Source organism: Sus scrofa, chromosome 17 (genome assembly GCF_054392235.1).
Source record: "Sus scrofa isolate SSC_HxYL_T2T_F1_AM1 chromosome 17, Sscrofa_HxYL_maternal_Yorkshire_Landrace_v2.0, whole genome shotgun sequence".
NCBI classification, from domain to species: Eukaryota; Metazoa; Chordata; class Mammalia; order Artiodactyla; family Suidae; genus Sus; species Sus scrofa.
Window position 1 is genome coordinate 9,196,414 of NC_139399.1, and position 25,643 is coordinate 9,222,056.

At 33.8% G+C, this 25,643-nt stretch overlaps 1 protein-coding gene across 8 annotated transcripts in view; it reads right to left on the reverse strand.

Moving 5' to 3' along the window:
• SGCZ (sarcoglycan zeta) overlaps positions 1-25,643 on the reverse strand; it is a 1,018,982-nt gene that overhangs the window by 96,854 nt on the left and 896,485 nt on the right. For all 8 annotated transcript variants that reach the window (XR_014831744.1, XR_014831743.1, XM_085002706.1 and 5 more), the window contains 1 exon segment: positions 7,175-7,262. Coding sequence is in view for 6 of the 8 variants with exons in the window: in XM_085002706.1 (XP_084858832.1) it covers positions 7,175-7,262 (88 nt within the window). In the remaining 2 variants the exon portion in view is untranslated.

The following is a 25,643-nucleotide window of genomic DNA, read 5'->3' on the forward strand; positions in this document are numbered from 1 at the left end:
ACTGTCACTGTATGCAGATGACATGATACTATATATAGAAAACCATAAGGACGCCACCCAAAAACTACTTGAACTGATCAACAAATTCAGCAAAGTAGAAGGATAGAAGATTAGCATTCAGAAACCAGTCGCATTTCTGTATACTAACAATGAAATATTAGAAATGGAATATAAAAATACAATACTTTTTAAAATTGCACCCCCAAAATCAAAACCTGCAAATACACTTGACCAAGGAGGTAAAAGACTTATATGCCTAGAACTATAAAACAGTCATCAAGGAAAATAAAGAAGATGTAAAGAAATGGAAAGCTATTCCATGCTCCTCGGTTGGAAAAATTAATATTGTAAACATGGCCATCCTACCCAAAGCAATCTACAGATTCAATGCAATCCCTATCAAATGAACCATGACATTTTTCAAAGAACTAGAACAAACAATCCAAAAATCTTTATGGAACCGCAAAAGACCCAGAATTGCCAAAGCAGTTCTGAGGAACAAAAACCAAGCAGGAGGCATAACTCTCCCAGACTTCAGGCCATGTTACAAAGCCACAGTCATCAAGACAGTGTGCTACTGGCACCAAAACAGACAGACAGACCAATGGGACAGAATAGAGAACCCAGAAATAAACCCAGACACCTATGGTCAAGTAATCTTTGACAAAGGAGGCAAGAACATAAAATGAGAAAAAGACAGTCTTTTCAGCAAGTACTGCTGGGAAACCTGGACAGCTACATGCAAATCAGTGAAACTAGAACACACCCTCATGCCATGCACAAAAATAGACTCAAAATGGCTTAAAGACTTACGCATAAGACAAGACACCATCAAAGAGAACACAGGCAAAACGTTCTCTGACATGAACCTTGCAAATGTTTTCTCAGGTCAGTCTCCCAAAGCAACAGAAATAAAAGCAAAAATAAACCAATGGGATCTAATTAGATGGACAAGATTTGCACAGCATAGGAAACCAAAAAGAAACCAAAAAGACAGCTTACGGAATGAGAGAAAATGTTTCAAATGATGCAACTGACAAGGGCTTCATCTCTAAAATACACGAGTAACTTACAGAACAGCAAAAAAGCCAACAACCCAATGGAAAAATGGGCAAAAGACCTGAATAGTCAATTCTCCAAGGAAGATGTACAGATGGCCAACAAGCACATGAAAAAATGCTCAACATTTCTGATCATTAGAGAAAGCCAAATCAAAACTACTATAAGATACCACATCACACCAGTCAGATTTGCCATCATTAATAAGTCCACAAGTAACAAATGCTGGAGGGGTTGTGGAGAAAAGGGAACCCTCCTGCCCTATCGGTGGGAATACAAGCTGGTACAGTCACTATGGAGAACAGTACAGAGATAATTTAGTAATCTATACATAGAACTACCCTATGACCCAGCAACCCCACTCTTGGGCATATATCCAGACAAAACTTTCCTTACAAAAGACACATGCACCCACATGTTCATTGCAGTACTATTCACAATAGCCAAGACATGGAAACAACCCAAATGTCCATTGACAGATGATTGGATTAGGAAGATGTGGTCTATATTCACAATGGAATACTACTCAGCCATAAAAAAGAATGACATAATGCCATTTGCAGCAACATGGATGGAACTAGAGACTCTGATACTGAGTGAAATAAGTCAGAAAGAAAAAGACAAGTACAATATGATATCACTGACATCTGGAATCTAATATATGTCCCAAATGAACCTTTCCACAGAAAAGAAATATCATAGACTTGGAGAATAGACTTGTGGTTGCCAAGGTGGGGGGGAGGGAGTGGGGTTGACTGGGAGCTTGGGGTTAACAGATGCAAACTATTGCCTTTGGAATGGGTTAACAATGAGATACTTGTGTAGCACTGGAAACCATGTCTAATCACTTATGATGGAGGATGATAATGTGAGAAAAATAATATATACATGTGCGTGTAACTGGGTCACAATGCTGTACATGTACTGTAGTAGAAAAAAATTGTATTGGGGAAATAATAATTAAAAAAATAAATATAGAGAAAGAACAACAACAAAAAAATTTCTTTCATCCTACAGACTTATTCATGTATGTGGACTCAAAATGGAAAGAATTTTTTGTTGCTGTTGCTTTTTAGGGCCATACCTGGAGCACATTAAATTTCTCAAGTTAGGGATGGAATTGGAGCTGCAGCTGCTAGCCTACACCACAGCCACAGCAATGCCAGATCCAATCTGGGTCTGCAACCTACACCTCAGCTCAGGGCAACACCAGATCCTTAACCCACTGAGTGAGTTCAGGAATAGAATCACGGATGCTTGCTGTGTTTGTTACTGCTGAGCCATAACCGGAACTTCTAAAATGGTAAGAAAATAAATCAAAGAAAAATATTTCCTTACGGCACCCTCATGAGTAACTTTGTTGATCGCATCTCATCTTCTCTAGACATTAATACAACATAATTTTATTTTTAAGTGTGTATCTGACTGACAACCCCTGAAAGAAGCAAAAGACTGATACTGCCACCTTTGTCTTGGCACATATGCTGTTCATATATACCACTTCCTGACTGAGTCCCTAATAAATTCCCTCAAGGGGATGAAGGCAAGAGCTCAGACTTTGGAAGAAACCCAGAGTCAACGCTGCTGCAAAAGCTGCTATAACTTTTTCATTATTACATGATATTTCATCCTCAAATGTGAAATGTGAAAAGAAACCTAGCACTAAATGTAAAGACTGTACTTAACTGCTTGCAAATGACATTCTTTCTTATTACCTTAACGTTGTACTTATTTAAGATAACCATGCATTTGATCATTGAAGAGGTATGGAAGAGAGAAAAAGAAGGAGGAATTATAGGCTGTCATTAAGATTTTTATATAATTTGGCTTTGTCACAGTTTTTGAATAAATGGAATTAAGAATATCAAAGATGAGTAAGTCATCTTGACAACGATAGCCAGCAATTCCTAGGAGTTAATTGATTTTCCTAAATTTATTAAGCAATAAACAAGGAAAATTATGATGAACCAAGATTTTGTTTGAAGCAGTAGGTGGTGATTTTAAGCACATTTTTCAAAGTGAATTTTTAGAACAATGACATTACAGTTCTTTAATATACAATTAGTCTTTATGTTTTATTGGGATAATGGTAGATATGACATTGGGAGGGACTTATCATATTTACAACACAGGACCACATTAATAGCCATTCCAGGTTTCTCCAACATCATTGTTTGTGACTGAAATTTAAATAAGGGAGGCTACTGAACAAAAATAATTAAAAAGCAATAACCAGCTATACCCATTACTAGCATTCCTTGTTTAACTTTTCAGTTTATCCTCCCTTTATATTTTTATCCTTCAGCTATAGAGACTGATGATAAAAGTATAAGAGAAGGGAAAAAATCTTATTACTTCTTAGCTATTACTTTATCATACATGCAATACTTTGTAGGTAAGAAAAAGTAAATATAATTTAATAGCTTAAGTTGGCTAACAGTTATTGAAAAGCAATAATTTTTCTGAAATAAACATTTATATTGTTTAAACTACCTATGAAAACAGTTCAAATATTTTCTATTATAGATCAATGAAATGTTATAGGTAAATAAAAGATAACTAATTTTCCTCATTATATTGTAGGCAAGGTTGCTACATTTTTAGCAAATCTAATTACATAGCATTAGCAAACAGTTATAATTATTATAAACAGTAGTCTATGTCAAAACTACAAGACAATATTTAATATATACCAACATAAAGAAATGATTTTTATTCTATGTACAATATTGTAGTAGTTTTCTAAGAGAGTACAATAAGCTTCACAATACTGTTGTATAATTCACGTATTTTATCAAGGTTACTTAATGGAAATTGTCCTGAAAAGTATAAAATATCTTGCTATCAACATATTTGAATATATAACACCTAAAATAACACATTGTTTTTGTCACCTATATAAAAAAGGAATGTCCTGATAACACAATAATTACAGATCGAAAAGCAGAAAATTTGATCTGGAGAATGATTCTAAGAATTATGTTCCTGTTTTTGCTTCAAGGAGTCTAAATTTCTGGGATCCTGCACTTTCTTTAACCACATCCCCCAAATAATTTGATACCTCTCTTTTCAATGTTATTCTAAGAAAAGAAATTTGTAGGAAGGAATCTTGAGTGCATCGATCTTCTCCTGTGTTATGAAGGTCATGAAAAAGTAGAGTCCTAAACTTCATAGTAAAGTTTTGGATATTATCAGAAATTTACATAAAGCCTGGAATTTAAGCACCACAAAAAATATTTGTCATTTTTTTATTCACCTAAACTCTAAGAATGTTTATATTCAGTTTTTATTATGTCTGAGCTAAAATATGTATCAAATATTTCTTTTGCATTTATTGGACAATAACCTGGTTTCATATTCTTAGCCTGAGTCTGGATTAGAATTATACACTACCTCTGCTCAGGCCTTAGGTTACCCAATATCTCTGAGAACTGTATCAGTAGAAAGGTAGGCTTGTAAACAGAAATAGGAAGGCAGGGTACAGGGGAGTGGATATTTGCTTGGCTGAACAATCTTATATGTGATTTTGAGGAAAATGGTACAAGTAGCTATTGATATGGGAAATTTTCCTGTCCCACTGATAATGGAAAGAAAATATGAAAAAATATTTAAAGTCTGTCACATTCGTAGAATCAACTATAGCAGTAACTAACAATGATTGATAGATTTAGGGTAGAAATTAGAACTGTTTTAACTAGAGAATGAAGAATAACAATTTATTTTCAATAAATATTAGTCTATTTTGTGGTAGTATGTTTTTAAATATTGCAAAATAATGTCATGCTTATATTGTAATCAAGACCATGCCCCTAAACAAAAACTGAAAGAATGAAAAGGAAATAGGAAAGAGGCTTAAACATTACTTTATGTCAATATAGTAAAAATTAATGCTGTTTGAATACATTGCTTGAACTCATCCCATTAGCTCTTTCACATGAGAGCAGTATATTTGTAACTCAAGTGATACCAAAAATTACAATCACTGTTATCCAAACAAGAATGGAACCAAAATATAATTGCCTGACATTTGCAGACACTGAAATTGCCCCAGTTCTTATGATATTCAAAATAAGTGTCCTGTTTTCTATTTTAGAGATGAGAAAACTGAGTCTCCAAGAGATAATTATCTTTCTTTTTTGGGGATCCCATATGTTTTGACTCCAAATCTGAATACATTATCCCTACCCTACTCCCCTTTATCTATTTCTTCCTTTGTTCTTTGTATGTTTCTTGAAAAACACACAGGAGTGAAAAGGTGGAGGTCACCAACGGTACACCCAGAGGACCAGGATATTAAACAATTTTCAGTTTAAGCCTCCCTGGAATGAATGTTTTTCTATGCACACAAGTAAGCCACTGCGTCATTAACTTACTGATTTGCTTCATTTAAAAACTAAGTTTGATCTTTCTCCCCAAGCCACCACCCTTTCTCTTTCTCTTCGTGCTTTTCTCTCTCTTTTTCCTTAGTTGGCAAATATTGATTCTACATTAAATTCTGCTTGGAATATTGGTTAAAAACACAAGGACAATACTATTATTGCCTTTACATTTCCTGCAGGAAAGCAGGCAGCAAAATGTAAATGATATTTGAGTACCTTCCATATAATCAAACAGCACTTTGCTCTACAGACAGTATAGCAGCTATGCAATGATTCTATTATATTCTATTAGATAGTGGACATTGGTATATGGTATTTGTGTATTTAATTTACAGGTTGGCATTTCCATTAAGGACCTCTTTTTTTTTTAATGAACAGTATGCAAAATAAAGTTCTATCTAGCTAAAGAGTTCTCAACATTAAAAAATTCTGATATGGAAAATCTGCTCAGGTTAGGCCTATTTCTGCAGTTCCAGCATAGCAATAGTAAACTAGCATGGACATTTAAATTAAGCGCCTGGTTCTTCTGAATCAGTTCTGTGTCCATAGACATATTTATTCTCTCTAATTTTTAATCCATTTGCCTATAGCTCCCCTTTGTAATTGATATATCACAAAATACTATCAAATTACAGCAATTCATAGATACCTACTGACCAACTTTTATAGTGTAAATAAAATGCAAAATAAAATTTAACTATTATAAATAAAATGTAATTATATTGTTTTGAAACACATATCTGCCACAATATAACTGTCACTTTTGGCTTCATTATAGTGAATAACATTTCAAAAAGTGTTTCATATACCTAGAAACAGAATTAAGTGCATATTTATAAATCTCACATTGCATATATCATATTCTTGTGTAATTTAATTAGAAACAGTGGAAACACATTCGTATTAAAATGAAGATTACTTTCTCATTAAGATAAGGATAACTCAGCCCTCAAAACTGCAATTTACTATTTATAATATACTTTCACACACACACAATATCAGTAAGTACTAAGTAATTTTACCACAGAAAAACACAGTATTTTAAAAATATTTTAGCAATTATACACAATCAAGTCTTTGCATTATTTTACATAATTACAACAGTTTTGATTTCTCTTTCTTCTTATAAAAATTAAGTCAAATAATAATGCCATCTAATATGAATCTCTAATTTTTCACAAGTGAGAAAATATTAGTAATATTTTATCATTAACTTACATTTAAACTTCTAGAGCACATAAGCTTAAAATATACATAATTTCAGTATCAAATTTATAAGTAACTGATCAATGTTAAGATTTTTTATATTCAATTATTATATCATTTTTAATTTATAGAAGCAGGTAATATTTATTAGTAATTATTAGTAATTAGTAATTTTAAACAAAGGATATATAGACAGATGTTGTAGCTCATGTTTGTTTAAGGCTATTTTCTGTAACTTAACATATACTAGGGAGATATTTGTTAGAAAAATGGTGCATTTCATAATTCAGGAGAAATAACAACAAAATATATGTAATTCAGTCTCACAAGAGTAACAAGTGACAAGAGTAACAATTACCATAACTAGCCAATGACAAATCAAATCATGTGCAAGCTAACCATGGGCTGTAATGGGATGTCTAGATAAATGTTAGAGAAATAATACACTTTTGCTCTTCCCAATTTAAACAAGCACAGAGTTTTAAATGGAGTAAGTGGGGTATGGACAATTTTTACCCCAAAGCACTCACCTACTGTCAGCTGTCCAGTTAACTGCCCCATGTGATTTCTTGCATTCACTGTTACATTCCTGTCAGACTGTAAGACCAGTGGACTATCCTGGGAAACACGTATAAAATAAAGAAATCAAATAAAAAGTAGAAATATGGTCAAAATTTGATATATAAAATTCTATGGCACTTGTTTGGGTACTACCAAAATTCTATTTCTTTCTTTTATATTAGGCAGTTATTTTAACATCCCAAACATTGGCTGAACAGAATTTAAAAAATATGGGTGGCCTGACAAAAACTGTTTGACATAATAGAAATATTTCCATTTTGGTAAATAAGAATTAGTTATTGGATGCAAGCATTTCCCACCCTACTGATTACTAACTTTTCTCTTTTTCACCCTCCTAGTGGCTTATATGCCTGCCTTTGGAGATATTTTAGACCCTCTGCAAATGAGGAAGTCACTGTTTAAGCTGAACTTAAAACTCTCAGATCTCAGCCTAAATTTACCTCCTCAGAAGTGCTTCCCCTGATCATTTGCAACTACAGATTCATTCAATCCCCAAACTCCCAATCCCCATATATTTTGCTCAAAGCACTTATCGTAAGACAAGTTTATTTTGCTAATGCGTGTGTTTACGTGATTTTTATTTGTTCCTGTCACAAGAGGATATGTCCATGGGGCAGGGATCATGGTAGCCTTATGTACACAATTGTATTCCCACTACTTCGTGTACTGCTGAAGGAAAGCACTTACTGTTTATTGAATGGACAAAGAAATCATTGTAATAAAATTGATATGATCTTATGTGTCTACCTCATGTAGAAATGCTCCGTAAATCACAGGATGATTTAAGAAAGGAGGCATATGGTATAAAATAATATAAGATAACTTCTCTTTTGGTATAAACAACTTTGGTTAGATGTTTACTTTATCACTGATTTAGCACTTAACAGTAAGATAATGTATTGAAGGGCACTATCACTGCCTGAGGAACTTACATATTAGGCTATTGCAACCACTTGCCTCAGACAAGTAAATTCCAACTGGCTACATTCTTATTTTCATGATCTAAAATAAGCATGGTGATCACTTACAAATTGTCCATTCATTCATTCAACAAAAATATTATGAGTATAATGAATATATTGAGTGCTCACTCTGACATAGTGGTTTAAAGGCTTGAGACATTTCAGGGATCAAAGCATAAAACAATACCTATTCTCATGGAGTGTGTAATCTAGATATTGAAACTTGATGAAAATCTCTCCTAATACCATCCTTAACATGTAGGTGGTTTAAATATGCAAGTGGGTATGGCACTGTAAATACACAATTGCTTTCACACGAGTTATATAAAAACTCTTTGGAGAGTAGAATTTGAAATCTGTTTTGGATATACACAGAAAGATTTTATAGGTTTGTTTTGTTTTACCTAAAGCTGTTTTGTGCCCCTTCTGACTAAATGCAAAGCATTGAGCAAAGACACACACACAGATACACACACAGACAAATTTTCCTTGCAAAGTGGGTTTTGCTAGTATGTCTAAATTAAGACTGGATTTTTCAAGGTCGTTTTCTACATTTTCAAGAATAAATGTATTGTCCAAAGTGAGACACAATTGTGTAAAACAACACCCGTTTCATTCTGTCTCTTATCACGACTCATTTATTTTTACCACAAGTAAAAAATATTATATCTGCAGCTAAAAAAATAAATCTAGTCCTCATAGGTATTTGTATGCCGCAGACATTCATTTTTGAAAATATATAAAGTATTTTAAATTAATCTTATCAATCTCTTCAAAGGATATATTCAAATTCTGTTTTACAATATGCATCATGCACTAACGACTGTTTGCAAATAATTAAAGCACAAAAAGATTCATTTTATGTTGGAAGAATTAAATACATAAAGCCCAAGGATTTTAAAAAGGAGCTTTTAATTAAATAAAATTAACTTGAATGTAAGAAAGACCAGAAGCCTATAAAGGATTTTGCAGTTCAAAACATTGTAAAAATATGTTGCTTGAACTTTCATTCACATATTTCAATATTTTTATGATATAATATATATGACTGTTATTTAGATATTTAAAAATTGATGATGATATATACTTTTGTTTGAATTACTAAACCTAAATCCCTGTGAACTGTAGCAACAAAATTAGATTATATACTATAAAGACTATGTAAGTATATTAAAATAATTACTGCTTTATTTAATATTTTAAGGTGAGAGGAAAATCCATTTTTAAAAGGCAGTATTTTTTATTAATAGAGAAAGAAATTTGGGTTAGAACTTAAAGTTTAATCATTACATCTTTTTGTTTACAACATATTAATCTTCTTTTCTCTTACTCTGACCACAGAGATCCTGTTGTGGTTCAACCCATGACATTCTTTGCTTTTCATCACATGATTCCACCGAATTTCCCTTCTGAATTAAATTTTTATACCTAGATTGAAAATTTACTATAATAGAAACAACAATCTTTTTACTAAAACTATAAATATACAGCTATCAGGGGTAATGAACAATTCTCATACTGTATTCAGGTGGGTCTCAATATATTATCTTATACTGATTTATTAAATTGTGATCAGGTGAACTGAATCAAAATTGAGTATTTTTTGGTCAACAAAATATCATGTATGTAAGAGTATAATTTTCATGGCAAACCATACTATCATTTCTGCATTATGTACCACCCCAGTGATATCTTTGGGGGTTAGAACCATGGCTAATGCATCTTGGGTTCATAGCATAATGTTTTACACACCATGTGCTCGGTCTACTAATTATAACATAATTAATTAAAATACACATATATGATAAAGACATATACTATAAAACAAATAGTAACTCATTCAACCCTAAACAATTTATAAATCTGATCACAAACATATTCTTAGGTAAAAATCAGTATCAAGAAACTACATCTCATCAAAAAGTCCACATTTAAGAAGGTTTTATATCTTCTATCTTGTATTCATTTCTTCTAAGGTTTCAATATAAGAAGATAACTTCCACTAATATCACCATTATTTTTCACCCTCTTCTTCATATTTCCTCTTCATGTTTCTTTATATTATAATTCTGTACTGAAAAACTTTGAAAACAAATGCCTAATTTCAGGTATTAAAATACATATAGCAATGTTCCTTATAGCTTATTTTTGCTGAGAACATGAAGGGGAGAAAATCATCTGCTGGTATTAACTCTCAAATAGGAATAAGACATATAAGTCTATAAGGGTAAGTAAGTAGGTACTCTATTATGCTGCAAGATATATTAGTATACAGAGACATCTGTTTTGGAGGAAGAAAAATTTCTTTGAATTCAAATATTTTTGCTCCAAAACCAAGAAATCTCACATAGAAGGTACTTCATAGATTTTCTGGAGCTGACCTGCATCTTAGCTGTGACGCTAGGAAACATATTTGCCCTTTATGATTCTCTTAAGACAAAGCAAGTAGATGATCCAGGGAGAAAGGGGATGGCACCATTAAGGGGGCCTGAGACCCTTCATTTGTGATTCTTTTACCCACACGTTCCTTATGCTAAGGGTCTGCTTGTGACCTTGCTAATGGTCATAGAAAAATAATGCAATGTGTCCTCATTTCAGTGCTTTGAGGATAGGCTATGCAAATGACTAAGGGGAAAAATGATTCTCTTTGTTTTATTTTTATTGTGTTCACTTTGGTTATTATAAATATTTACTAAGTGCCTATGATGTGTTCAACTCTTTGCTAGGTACAAAAGAGAAGAGACAAACTTTCTTCTCTTAGGGAGTTCATTATCTAGCATGCTAGACAAACAATAAACCAGGTAAATAAAAAACAAAACAAAGAGGGAATGTTATTAATAACAGGCTGCTGTGATAGATAGTTTATAAAGTATCAGTTTACTGATGAGAAGATGTTGTGCATACATGCATATGAGATGTATGTGTATCAGACACTTCTGCTTCTGATGGTCTTTCTTTCAAGGTTAACTATTGAATTGTAGCAGAAAGAATATTATTAGAAGTACTGGCTAACAATTACTGTCACTGAAGTCCATGTCAGACATACATGTAAAGTTCAATGCACTTTACAAGTATGAGTCATTTACTTATGAAGCTTAAAATAAAATCACCCGTGAAAGAATCAAGAAATAAAGTGGTTATAAGCTAGTGAACTTGACTGTTTGAGTTCAAATAGTGAGTCTGCCAAACTCTGACTTCTTGACTTGGCAAGTCACTCAACATCTTGGTACCATGATATCCTCATCTGTTAAGTAGAGTAATAATATATAATCTATGGGATTTTCATAAAGATTAACACGACTATATATAAAAATGCTTATATTAGTGCCCACCTAGCCTTTACTAAGGATACTCTTAGTGTTTGCTTTTATTATTTATTCCACATTATAATTACAGTACTCTACTAGTAACAGTATTATCTATCATCATTCCTGTTTTATGGATAAAGAAACTTCAGCAAGGAGAGTATAAGTAATTTGCTCTAAATCACACAGGTAATAAATAACAGGAAGTATTTGAAATCAGATATTTGGGTATAAAATCTCCCCTGTCTACTACTACTGGATACTGTGTCTCTGGGGTGATTAAATTCTAGGCTTTCTAAAATGCAAATCAGAATCTGAAAATACGGAGTTCCCGTCGTGGCACAGCGGTTAACAAATCCAACTAGGAACCATGAGGTTGCGGGTTCGATCCCTGCCCCTGCTCAGTGGGTTAACGATCTGGCGTTGCTGTGAGCTGTGGTGTAGATTGCAGACGCGGCTCGGATCCCGCGTTGCTGTGGCTCTGGTGTAGGCCGGCGGCTACAGCTCCGATTCGACCTAGCCTGGGAACCTCCATATGCCGCGGGAGTGGCCCAAAGAAATAGCAAGAAGACAAAAAAAAAAAAAAAAAAGAAAAAAGAAAAAAAAAAAAAGAATCTGAAAATACAATTAAAAATTAATTGAACCAAATATATTTTAAAATTCCTTTAAACATTTCTGTCTCTGGAGTAAATATCTAATACAAATTTGGTCTTAAATGGTGAGATACAACCTCACGTTTCCATTCTCTACGTTTCAGTAGCAGGGTCGGTTTCATTTTTAAAAGCTTTGTTTTCTCAGGTTTTAAAGGAAGAGAGTATACTCCTCACCTACCTTCTGCACACATTTTTAAATATGCCATTTAAAAAATGACACTTTCTTTAATTGCAATCTTAAAAGGGAACCTAATTAATGATCTGTATTGTTCAGTGTAGATGGCAAAAATTTGATATGCCATTTCTTAAATGTATACAGTTTTACCACATACATTTTCTTTTCTTCACTAATAGAAATTATGCAACTTTGCAATAAAACTACATTATCTGCAAATCCTCTTTCTTTTCTGCAATATCCTATCAGCTATGTCAGAAATGTTTTCTTAAATATACATAGTCCTGTCTTTCCTCTGACCACTCCTATAATAGACTCGTAGCTCACATCACAATAACCATATTCTCCTTGTAGTAATTGTTCCTATCCAGTGTTATTTTTCTAAATTATTTTTAAATTAAAAATATTGATATGCTTGAAATAAAGCAAAACAAAACAAAACATTTATTGATTCCTCAATGTATGTTTGGAACAAAAATTCAATTTATAACATATAAGATGCTTTATGATACAATCTAATTCTACTTCATCATATGCAAGAATTACCTAAATCTCCATGTTTCTGAAAATATGCCACTTCCGTGCATTCTCATCTTCTGTTCCCTACCCCTGAAATTTTTTGTTTTATTTATTTATTTACTTTTAAGGGCTGCACCCATGGCCCATGGAGGTTCCCAGGCTAGGAATCAAATCAGAGCTGCAGCTGCTGGCCTATGCCACAGCCACAGCAATCTGGGATCTGAGATGCATCTGAGACCTCACCACAGCTCATAGCAACACCAGATCCTTAACCCACTGAGCAAGGCCAGGGATTGACCCTGCATCCTTGTGGATACTAGTTGGGTTTGTAAGCTGCTGAGCCCCAGAAGGGTCTCCTACACCTGAAATTCTTATCCACTTCTGCATTGCTGGCAAAATTATAGATATTTTTCATGTCCCAATTCAGTTTTGTCTTCTGTGAAGCTTTCTTTCTCCTCCAGAGTTAAATTTTATCTCCCTCTGTCTTCTTTATCTGTGTTGGTGTCTAACACAGTAGTTGTCACAGGATCTTTGCTTTGTTTTGATCATTCTATTGTTTATAACTTCCATTAAACTGAACTGTCCTGAAAGCATAGTGTGCTGTCGTTTTCTTTTACAAATATAGACTTTTGAGAGTATAGTTTATGTCAGGCTTGGCACCTAGTTCATGTCCAATAAATGTCTGTTAAGTGAGTGAACTAAACTGGGCATATTTACAACCTAATGACTCAGGCTACATGTGCTTACCTGAATTTGAGGGCACCCAAAACTTAGCAAGCTCTTGCTCCATTTTTTTTTTTTCTTTTGGCTCAGAGCGAGCTTTCTAAAGAGCCATTTAGGTGGAACAAGTCATATCACATTATGATTTGATTTATATTTATCATCTCCCTGCCCAAGGCAGTCATTTCATTCCTTTCCTAAGCATTTGACCCACTTAAGGAGTTGCAAAACAAGTAATTTTTTAATTTTTGGTTAATAAAACAATTACTCAAAATTTCATTTCCTTCAGAATGCAAACCATTTAATTGTTGAAATTTGTATTTTAAAGTGGAAGCATTAACCATGAAAATATCTAGAGATGTTTAAAATCCTTTCCCCAAATCCTCCACGTTAACATTTTAACTTGAATGTAAATTTGATAGGGATGGAGTAGGGTAGCTATACAGGTAGTTATAGAAGTCCCACTAGGGGACAATAGATAGAGAGGGAAACCTAGGGAATTTCAGGAGATCACTGTAAGTTAATAATTGCTCACAAAAGCCATCAGAGCAAAGCAGGCTTGCTTAACCATAAAACCACAAATAAAAGCACAAGATATGCCTCAGATCATTAAGTGAAAGATAAAATGAGGCCTGCATTCAAGTTCAGCATGACAATGACCCTTTGGTCCAAGGGCAGGAGTTTAAGGGAAAGATGGCATTCCAAAGTAAGAGACCCTTATTATATAGAAAGCTGAAATGATTCAACATATGTTAGCATATGTTATTGCCCTTCTGCTGATTTGAATAAGCCCCATCACAGTTCTGGTTCAACCTCATAGGGTCAAACACGCTCTTACCAGAAAGACGAGCTAATGATGAGGTAAGACTGACATCTACTTGAAGAAAGAGGAAGAGACGTTCTTTTCTAACTCTATTTTCCTTGGATTATAAAAATGTAGGCTACCTAATCCTGACTGCAGAGCCTCTTTGCTTACCCACTTGCATCTCTCACAAGCATTTTATCTTAAAAAAATATATTTCTTGCCTATCACTTTGTCTCTCACTGAATTCCTTCTGTGCTGAGGCACAAAGACCCTGAACACATAAGTCCAGACACAACGTGAGTGATTCTAATTTTAAAAAATGTGGATTTAAGTTCCAATGTGGGTTTAGGCTGGGTTCTAGTCCCAGCACATGGGTTCAATTTCCAATCTGGGTTCTGGCTAGGTTCAACTCATAAGTGTTGTCAGTTTATAAGTGATGCAGGAAAGAGTGAGCATTTCATCAATCAACTTTTCTGTATTTCTAGTTCAACACTTTTATTGAGAGTTTCCCTTTTTGGCTCATTTTCTGTTATAAATTATTGAGTCATGGAGGTCACTGCAAAGTATACCTTCTGAGAATGTTCAGTGACGTCTGGCCATCCTTGGGCTCCTTCCTGCCTCTTTAAGGTTATGTAGTCAACAAAGTAGTCTAGAAATACTCCTTCTGAGGTCTTCCTTCTCCCAACTACTATTGATGAATGTGTCCCCAGAAAAGTGCCACAGGGAGCCCTTTTATACATAACCTTCCACTTACATGGAACCTTTAGTAATCTCCCACTTTCTATATCATTCAAAAATGTTCTAACTCAAACTTTAGCCATGAGAGGCTTAGAAAATGAATTTTCTTGAATCTGAACTCTAAACAAGAAAAGTACTATCTCTACCTAAAGTAGTAAAGATCCAGATTAACAAAAGACTACTGCTGTGTTAGTCATGACATAAAACTCCCAGAGATGTTTCTCTTCCTCCCAGGTGACAAGTGCAGTAACGAGGAGACATTCTCTTCTTATCTTCTCCTCCTTGGATTGCCACTCTTCCCCTCCAGCTGCCCCTTTGGTCTTGCTTCAGGCTGACCTTGCCCTCACACTAGTCCGGAGTACTAACCCTGTTTACTCTGAATGTTGGGATTCTTCCCAACCAGGATCCCCATTACAGGAATCTGGCTAAGGTGCATCCAAACTGATGGAATAAAGGAGACCAGGTGTTGCCTGGTAGACTACACAAATTGTGTCTGTCTTTGGTGAGCGAAAGAAACTTTGAAACACATGTAAATATCTTCTATTTAGCCAATTCATATCATAAAAACTCCACTGTTAAATAAATTGATTCCTTTAATCATTTGTTGCTAGGAAGCCAGTACCTAATTAAATTTCATAGAAATGGAACTATCCAATGGTGAGTCAGTAGCTATTTCAGACCAAATTCTATGTAAATCATTTTCCATGTCTTTGGTAATGAAATGCTAGAGAGTATTCCAGATGTGGATTTGTGAACAAAATAGACTTCATGTTATATTAGAGTAAGGGATGAGGAATAAACAGTTAAACACAAATTTCAGCCCCAGTTAAATTATTTTTTTCTTTTATCTTGCTTGAAATTGGCACTGGAGAAAGTATAAGAAGTTCAAGAAATTCTAAAATCTTCGCGAATTCTAAAACTTAAAAACTGCAACACATTTAACAAAAAAATGCACATTTCTTAAGCTCCATGTACTTTTTAACTATCTACACTGAGATAGGGAAAAGGACAGAGAACTTAAAAAAATCAGGTGTTAAATATTTTCTACCTTCTAGAATAAAGAAAATAAAAACAAAAATAAACAAATGGGACTTAAAGGCTTTTGCACAGCAAAGGAAACCATAAAAAAATGACAACCCACAGAATGAGAGACTATCTTTGCATACGAAGCTACAGACAAGGGATTGATCTCCAGAATATGCAAACACCTCATACAGCTTGATATGAACAAAAAGACAAACACCCCAATTAAAAAATGGTCAGAAGATCTAAATAAACATTTCTCCAGAGAAGACAGACAGACGGCCAAAAACCACATGAAAAGATGCACAACATCACTATTACAGAAATGCAAATCAAAACTACAAGGAGGCATTATCTCACACCAGTCAGAATGGCCATCATCAAAAAAGTCTACAAACAATAAATGCTGGAGAGGATGAGGAGAAAAGGGAACCCTCCTACACTGTCAGGAATGTAAATTGGTGCAACCATTGTGGAGAACAGTATGGAGTTTCCTTAAGATACTAAATATAGAACTATCACATGATCCAGAAATCCCACTCCTGTGCATATATGTGGAAAAAAAATATAGTTTGAAAAGATACATACACCCCAATATTCATTGTGGCACTGTTTATAATACCCAAGACATGGAAGCAACCTAAACGTCCATCAAGAGAGGAATGAATACAAAAGATATAGTACACATATACAATGGAATACTACTCATCCATAAAAAAATGAAATAATGCAATTTGCAGCCACAAGGAGGGACCTAGTGCGGGGAGCCGAGAAAATACAAGAAGCCGAGGAAGGGAGCTTGCCTGAACGGTGCAATTCCGAGGGCAGTCTCCTAATCAGAAAAAGAGGCTTGTCTGAACGGTGCAGTTCCGAGGAAAAGCTCCTAATCAGGAAAAGGGGCCTGTCTGAAAGGTACAATTCCGAGGGCAGGTTCCTAAACAAGGGGATGCCTGCCTGCACGGCACAATTCCAAGGACAGGCCCCAGAAGACAATAAGGCTCGCCTGCAGACATAGGTGGAAAACGAAATTTCCCAGGAAATAATTTCCATTTTGTGTTGCTGAGTGGGGATTGTTTCATGGATAACTTAGTCTTTTCTGTTATTCACTTGCCATTCAGTTTTTCTCAGTCTTCCCTGATTATTTACTTATTATTCTTATTTCCCATTCTTATTGTCCTGTGGTGATTTGTGACTTAACAAAATTACAACAATAGCATAATAAAAATTTCATCCTGAAGGACTTTTCCCCTATTTAAATCCAACTTAGTTAAAACATAGTGTTTATCTATTAACTAGTTAGTTATATAGTAAACTTTAGAGTTAGGATTTTAATGAGGTCCATAGAAGTTAGCCATATCTTATCCAAAAAACCTAGCTGTGAGTTTTGTCTGTGATTTTAAAAGCCTTTCAGTGATAGCTAGTTTAATTAAGTTGGTTTATATTTACTTACACTGTCTCCCTGCCATAACGCTTTGAAGATAAGCACCAGTCTACAAAGTTTGTAAATGCTAAATTCTTGTGTTTTATGGCCTCTTCAAAGTACTCACTAAGTTTAGTTAAGATAGAGATCTTAAAACAGGATGCATAGCTGCTATACCATGTAATAGTTAACCAATGTACTTTTAACAGTGTAATGTAATCTATAGTGAAAAACTGTCTATATAATCAACCACTGTTGCTAATAAATTTTGAGCAGTCCAGCACCCTGAAAGAAGGGACAAAGAGGCTGTCTCTGCAATTGTACATTCGCCCACGCCGCGTCCCTCTCCGATTGGGAAGTGCATGCTCCCTGGCCGCCGGAGCTGGCCTCCAGCAACCTAGAAATTATTATACTAAAGAAATCAGGCAGAGAAAGACAAATATCATATGAGATTTTCAGTATGTAGAATTTAATAAAATGATAAAAAGAACTTATTCACAAAACAGACACAGACCAAAGATTTTAAAACCAAATGTATGGTTACCAAGTGGGAAACACTGGGGAGAGGGATAAATGAGGAAGTTAGGATTAACATATGTACACTAATATATATAATAGATCAGTAACAAGGATCTGCCGTATAGCACAGAGAAATCTATTCCATACTGTGTAATAACCTCTATGGGAAAAGAATATGAAAAGAAATGGATATATGTATAATTGATTCACTTCGCTGTACACCTTAAACTGTAAACAACACAACATTGTAAATCAACTATACACCAATAAAAATTTTAAAAAATAGATGTAAATCTATTTCCTAGAAAGGTTAATAGATTTCATATTTGAAGAAAGTTATCTTTGTGTATATATATATATATCTCAAACCTGATCCATTATTTTCAAAATATGTTTTTTAAATTACAGAGAAAGAATTAGGTGGGTTTTTTTTTGTTTGTTTGTTTATTACAAAATAAACTACTGTTAAAATAAAAAACAAATGGAGATCAGCCTTGAAAATCCCCTAAGCAGACAAAACCAGTTTAGTCGTACAAAGACTTATTTTTCAAGACTAACTTGGACTTGGTCACTTCTTTCTTATGCCTCTGGAAATCATAAGCAAAACTTAACCTGTTTCCCATGGTTGATATGAGGTAACCACTAATTGTTTCCCTATCATTTAGGACAAAATCACTGTGAAGAATAGCCATTGCCTCTTTACTGTATAAGCGGCTTTACGACAATATAACACTGAGCCTCATTCTGTGTTTTAGTTTGTGTGCTCCTAAGTCTCAAACTGTCTTTTTTTTTTTAATTTTTTAATTTTTTTTATTTTCCCACTGTACAGCAAGGGGATCAAGTTATCCTTACATGTATACACTACAATTACATTTTTTTCCCCACCCTTCGTTCTGTTGCAACATGAGTATCTAGACATAGTTCTCAATTCAAACTTTTTGATGTGTGAACAACAAAGTTTCACTAATTACTCCTTCAGTGATTCATTGGTTTTACTTAGGCCATATCTGATCTTTTGACACAATCTATATTAAAGCAGTAGTAACAGTTACGAATTTATAAATGCTATAAATTAACCAATTTAATATTAGTAGATATTGTATTTAAATGATTTTTTTCTACTAAAACACAGAATTAGTGACATCAGAAAAATAAATGAACGCTCTCCTAGTTGAAAATTATAGGAATTTTGAACTATTTTTAAAATGTGCAAAGTAGTAGTTTTCCTTAATTGTTCATTTTTTTATGAAAAAATAAAAGATGCCATCTGAAGAGCAAACACAAAGAGAATAAAAACGTAAAATATTTACACTTTTACTAAAACAGTACTTCTTCCCAAAAGATATTAAGCATGTTATAAACTTACACACAATGTTAAATTGGGCACTAAAATCTATAAACAGAACTAAAGGCCTTTTAAAGCATGAGAAATAATTGTGTCCAAACACATATCTTGTTGCTACAGTTGAACCCGAAATTTTTCTTTGACTTTCCTGGCTGTTAAGGCAAAATAAAAATTCTATGTTATAAAATTTTCATTGCCTGATAAAAGCAAGCCAAGGAATTTATAGGGAAAAATATTTTCCCCTAATACTAGCATTTAATCTCTGAGAAGTTTAAATATGTTCATTTAAAATATTTGTTTTCAAATTCAGGCAAATCAAATGATGCAATGCACTGTCTGCCCTGAGGCTCACCTAACCCAGTGCTATTGGGAACCAGATGTTGAATACTAAGGAAGAAGTCCAAATTTCTACTTATGTCAAAAAATCAGTGAAGCAGTAAAAATGAATGAATGAATAAACAATGTTCAAAAACATATTTTTTTAAAAAAGAATTCAGCTGTTAGATTTTGTTTCATCTCCCAGTGTATGTATGTAAGAGTAATATATTAATTATGTACCTATTAATGATTTACATTAATAACAGACAAGATAAAAAATCTGTTATTTAATTCTTCTGCTGAACATATTTCAAAGTAGGATGAATGTGTGCACTTACCATTTTAGAAAGTGAAAGATATAATTTATGTTATTATCTGTAGGAGGAATTTGTAATGCCTGAGATTCGTTATTCTAAATATGAGTGATCAATTTAATAAAGCTGTAGAGTGGAGCAGACTAATCTGTATTCATATATATTCACATTCTGCATAGCAAAATTATTCACAATTAAGTAACTATGAATTTGCAAAATGTTAAAAATAACTTCCACTCTATGAAGTGTTCAGTTAGACTCAGAACAATCACATGTTGAGTTTGTATTATCTCAGATTGTAGCTGGTTTTGCTCTCTTCTAAAGGGCATGGAAATGGGGGATGCACCTCTATGCATTCAGAGCTAGTTCCTGATAATTCTCCCTTCCTCTTTCCTCCTTCCTAACCTTTGAATCTCACATCATCACACACATAATCCACTCATCTTAGTTGTCCTCATTCCTGGGAGATTTTTCTCTCATCTCAGTCCTTGTCATCCTTCCCAGCATAATCACAGTTATAACTCTTAGTTGGATCAATTACTACACCAATAATGTTCTAATACTCTGAATTGTTGAATTCTTGGTCTCTCCTATGATTTTGCCATAACGCCACCTTAGTCTCCCTGGTAATCATACTAAGACTTTGTCATTACTAATCACGAAACTCTTCCATTGACTCCAGTTGAAGCTGTGGCCAGTAAAACATTGCCTGCCATTTCAGCAAACAATGAATACTGCCTGCATCTAGCTGTCAACCACTGCAGCTGCTCAGAGGGGGCATTCAGGATGGAGAAAAATGGGATACAGATTCTAGAGAGTTAAGATGCATATCAAAGGAATAATTTCAAAGAGCCCAGATTCTTGCATTTTCATATGCATAGGAAAACACTAAAATCATTAAGACGTTCATTTTTGTGATGCTTAACTACTTTTTTTTTTAATGCAAAATATTGTCTATATCCTGCACCCTCCTTTTCCTCTTTGGAACAGTCCCTCGGAACTATCTGAGAGACCGCCCTCTGGGCTATACTCCTCAGTAATGTCTCTGAATAAAAAAATAATAATAATTTTCAACTTTTAGGTTGTGCAACTTTTTTTTTAAGTCATCAAAACATACTATAACTATCCTTTCAGCTTGCTCCTTGTACTACCTGACATCAGATTTTTTTTAAAAAAGTTCTTCTGAATTGAGGTAAAAATAAAAATAAAATTAATATTTAATGAATAAAAAGATAATTATATTACAAACTTGCTTATATTCACCAAAAAAGAAAATTTAATCAGAAATGCTGTTATAGTTAAATTTTTTAGATACTACCAAAACAAAAATAATTTTAAAAAAGCTTATCAGAAATTTATCAGAATTGCTTTTTAAAAATGATTTATATAGTTTTTTCTCTCTCAGTTAGTTTACATATCTGTGAAAGAAAGTAACTTATTGTTGAAATGAAAAAGAGTTCAACATGAGATGTATTCTCATATAATGAATTTTGAATTGGTTCTCAAAATTAAGTAGGTATAAAAAAAGAGATTCATTAACAAATGTTGCTTAATTTTAAAAAACTTTTTGAAGTCCAAAAACTAATCACACTGATTTCTTATCAATATTATAATTGATAATAACTCAATTAGGTACACCTTCAATTTTGCAATAAGGAACTGATCAGAAACCAACTAACTTGCAAAATACTCAGTTACCCACCCATTAGAGTTTTTACCTTTCTCATCTGTTAGTAAGCAAGGCTAAAAGACTAAAACTAATTAAATGATTGTTCATCTCTTATTTTCCAAGAAGTACTTTGTTTAATCTGAAGTTCTTTGAATACATTGGGAAGGTTCAGAGATAGCTGAAGCTTGTGATATATAAAATGCTTTTATTTTCTCATATGCTTCACCCATATTTTAGTACAACTTTGGAGCTGAAAATTGGCTTTATTTTATTCATGAAAAATATCTGCCATATAATGTAAAAAAGATATGAGAGATACATAAATGAGAAGTGGGTTTTGCCAAATAATCATTGACTCCATTAAATAAAGTGTCATTAATATCTCTTTTTGTGGCATTTTCCCTTTTCTATTATAGAACACTCCCCAGAAAAGACATACTTGATGACACTAGTCGGGGGTTGGAAAATGTAAGATCCCTAATGGATCTTTGTACATCATTGTACAATATAACCAAACTCAGAATATATCTCAGCTCCCCAAAAAACTTGCCTCATGTTTAACATAACTTCAGAGAATGCAGAAATAGACCCAGACACCTATGGTCAATTAATCTTTGACAAAGGAGGCAAGAACATAAAATGGGAAAAAGACAGCCTTTTCAGCAAGCCTTGCTGGGAAACCTGGACAGCTACATGCAAATCAATGAAACTAGAACACACTCTCACACCATGCACCAAAATAAACTCAAAATGGCTGAAAGACTTAAATAGAAGACAAGATACCATCAAACTCCTGGAAGAGATCATATATGAAACATTCTCTGATATCAAGCTTACAAATGTTTTCTCAGATCAGTCTCCCAAAGCAAAGGAAATTAAAGCAAAAATAAACCAGTGGGACCTAATCAAACTGAAAAGCTTTTGCACAGCAAAGGAAATCATAAACAAAACCCAGAAAGACAACTTACAGAATGAGAGAAAATAGTTTCAAACGATGCAATGGACAGGGGCTTCATATCTAGAATATACAAGCAACTTAAACAACTCAACAGCAAAAAAAGACAACCCAATGGAAAAGTGGGAAAAAGACGTGAATAGACAATTCTCCAAGGAAGATGTACAGATGGCCAACAAGCACATGAAAAAATGCTCAATATTACTGATTATTAGAGAAATGCAAGTCAAAACTACCATGAGATACCACCTCACACCAGTCAGAATGGCCATCATTAATAAGTCCACAAATAACAAATGCTGGAGGGGGTGTGGAGAAAAGGGAACCCTCCTGCACTGTTGGTGGGAATTTAAGCTGGTACAACTACTATGGAGAACAGTATGGAGGTACTTCGGAAAACTATACATAGAACTACCATATGACTCAGCAATCCCACTCTTGGGCATATATCCAGACAAAACTTTCCTTACAAAAGACACATGCACCCACATGTTCATTGCAGCACTATTCACAATAGCCAAGACATGGAAACAACCCAAATATCCATCAACAGATGATTGGATTAGGAAGATGTGGTCTATATACATGATGGAATACTACTCAGCCATAAAAAAGAATGAAATAATGCCGTCTGCAGCAACATGGATGGAACTAGAGACTATGATACTGAGTGAAATAAGTCAGAAGGACAAAGACAAATACCATATGATATCACTTACATCTGGAATCTAATATATGTCCCAAATGAACCTTTCCACAGAAAAGAAAATCATAGACTTGAAGAATAGGCTTGTGGTTGCCAAGGTGGGGGGGGGAGGAGTGGGGTTGATTGGGAGCTTGGGGTTAATAGATGCAAACTAGTGCCTTTGGAATGGGTTATCAATGAGATCCTGCTGTGTAGCACTGAGAACTACGTCTAATCACTTATAATGGAACATGATAATGGGAGAAAAAAGAATGTATACATGTATATGTAACTGGGTCACTATGCTGTACGGTTGAAAAAAATTGTATTGGGGAAATAACAATAAAAACAAACAAAAATATCCTTTGTTCGTTGATAAATCCTACTGTGAATTTTGATACAGTTTGAAAATTTCTTTTTTCTTTTTCTTTTTGACACTCTCAAGTTTTGTTTATCCCAAGACAATGAATCTTAGATACAGAAGAATATCCATAGTTTTATATAAGGAGGATCTGGTTTTACTTCACCAATGCCTCTAAAACTCTCCATCAGATAAGAATCCCTAAATTTTAACATTACCAAGTTAACCTTACAATGTGTCTTTGTTGCTTTTCTATCACATGAACCCCCACACAACAAGCAAATCTGAATGACAATCTTTCTAGGCTTACTTCAGAAACTATGCTATCAAATTCTCTGATATTATTTCTATTACAATTTCAATTAAGGAAAACATTCACAGAAGATTCCTCAGAAGATCTATTATTCTGGCCAGTCTTATTTATGTGGATTGATTAGACATACATTGAAGATTATTCCTTTGTTAACCCCACTCAAAAATCAGTTTCACTGAATTCAATTTAAAAAAAGTTCTTAATAATGTTATGCAAGATATGGTAAGAAACTATGTTAAGTATATTTCTGTTTTTACTCTAAACTATTTTTACAACATTGTCTATTATTTGCTCCATGACCATCTTATGAAATTCTACTTAAATTTCTTTGGCAATTTATGCTGAGAAGAACTTTGCTTTCTTTAATTAACTGGTTAGGTTTCCTTATTTTAGAAGCTAAAATTATGCAACCAACTATGTTTCTGTTCCTTTTTTGTTCCCAAAGTCAAAATTGAAGTTGAAGGATAAAAACTCTACAAACCTGTGCTTTTTAAAAATCTTGTCCTACTTTTATTTTCAGTTTATCCAGTCCTGCCTCTCTCAGCATCCTTGTTTATATTTTGCTAAACGTGTGCATTTTCATTATTTTCACTGTATTTTCTGGAATAAGGTTTAAATAGAAAAATTAAATAATGCATAACAGTATACATTTATATTACTATGCATATGTGCATATTTAATATGAAATAATAAATGTGACAATTTAAACTGATATTAAGCATACTGAAAGTCTAGCTGTATATACAAATAAACAGTTATAAAGATCTATAGTATGTTACCTAACAATTCAAGATCAACAAATGGATGATTTGCTTCAATACATTTTATTTTTAATTATTTATTTATTTAGTCTTTTTGCCTTTTCTAGGGCCTCTCCTGTGGCATATGGAGGTTCCCAGGCGAGGGGTCTAATCAGAGCTGTAGGCACCGGCCTATGCCAGAGCCACAGCAATGCAGGATCAGAGCCGTGTCTGCAACCTACACCACAGCTCACGGCAACGCCGGATCCTTAGCCCACTGAGCAAGGCCAGGGATCAAACCCTCAACCTCATGGTTCCTAGTTGGATTCGTTAACCACTATGCCACGACGGGAACTCCATCAATACATTTTAAACAATGAAATGTTAGAGGAATTTGGTAATTGCTTGAAAGAAAAACCTTGCAGACATTTTGGATTAAGCTAGATTTTTAATTATAAAACAATCAAAGTAGAATAGTAGTATTATTTAAAAGAAGTTCTCTACAGGTTGTAGGTACAATAAGTTAACAGACAAGGCAGAAAGAAATATAACAGATTTACCACTTCTCCAAATAAAATAAGTTCTTAGAGTTATGTCAACTAATAAAAAAATAGCATTCAAAAATTTTAATACTATTGTGATAGTGAGCTCTTACAGGGTGTGTTCCATATAATATACAGCATATATGTGAAAAAATATAAATATTTCACTGGATTAATGTGTTATGTTTATGATTAGTCTACCTGCAAGCAGAGAAAACAGGCATTAAATTACAGTCTCTGCATCTCAAGGTGTTTTAGATGAACTTTTATCATCTTCAAGTGTGAGAATTACATACGTCATGACAGAAACAAATGAGAAATAGAAACTATTGCAAA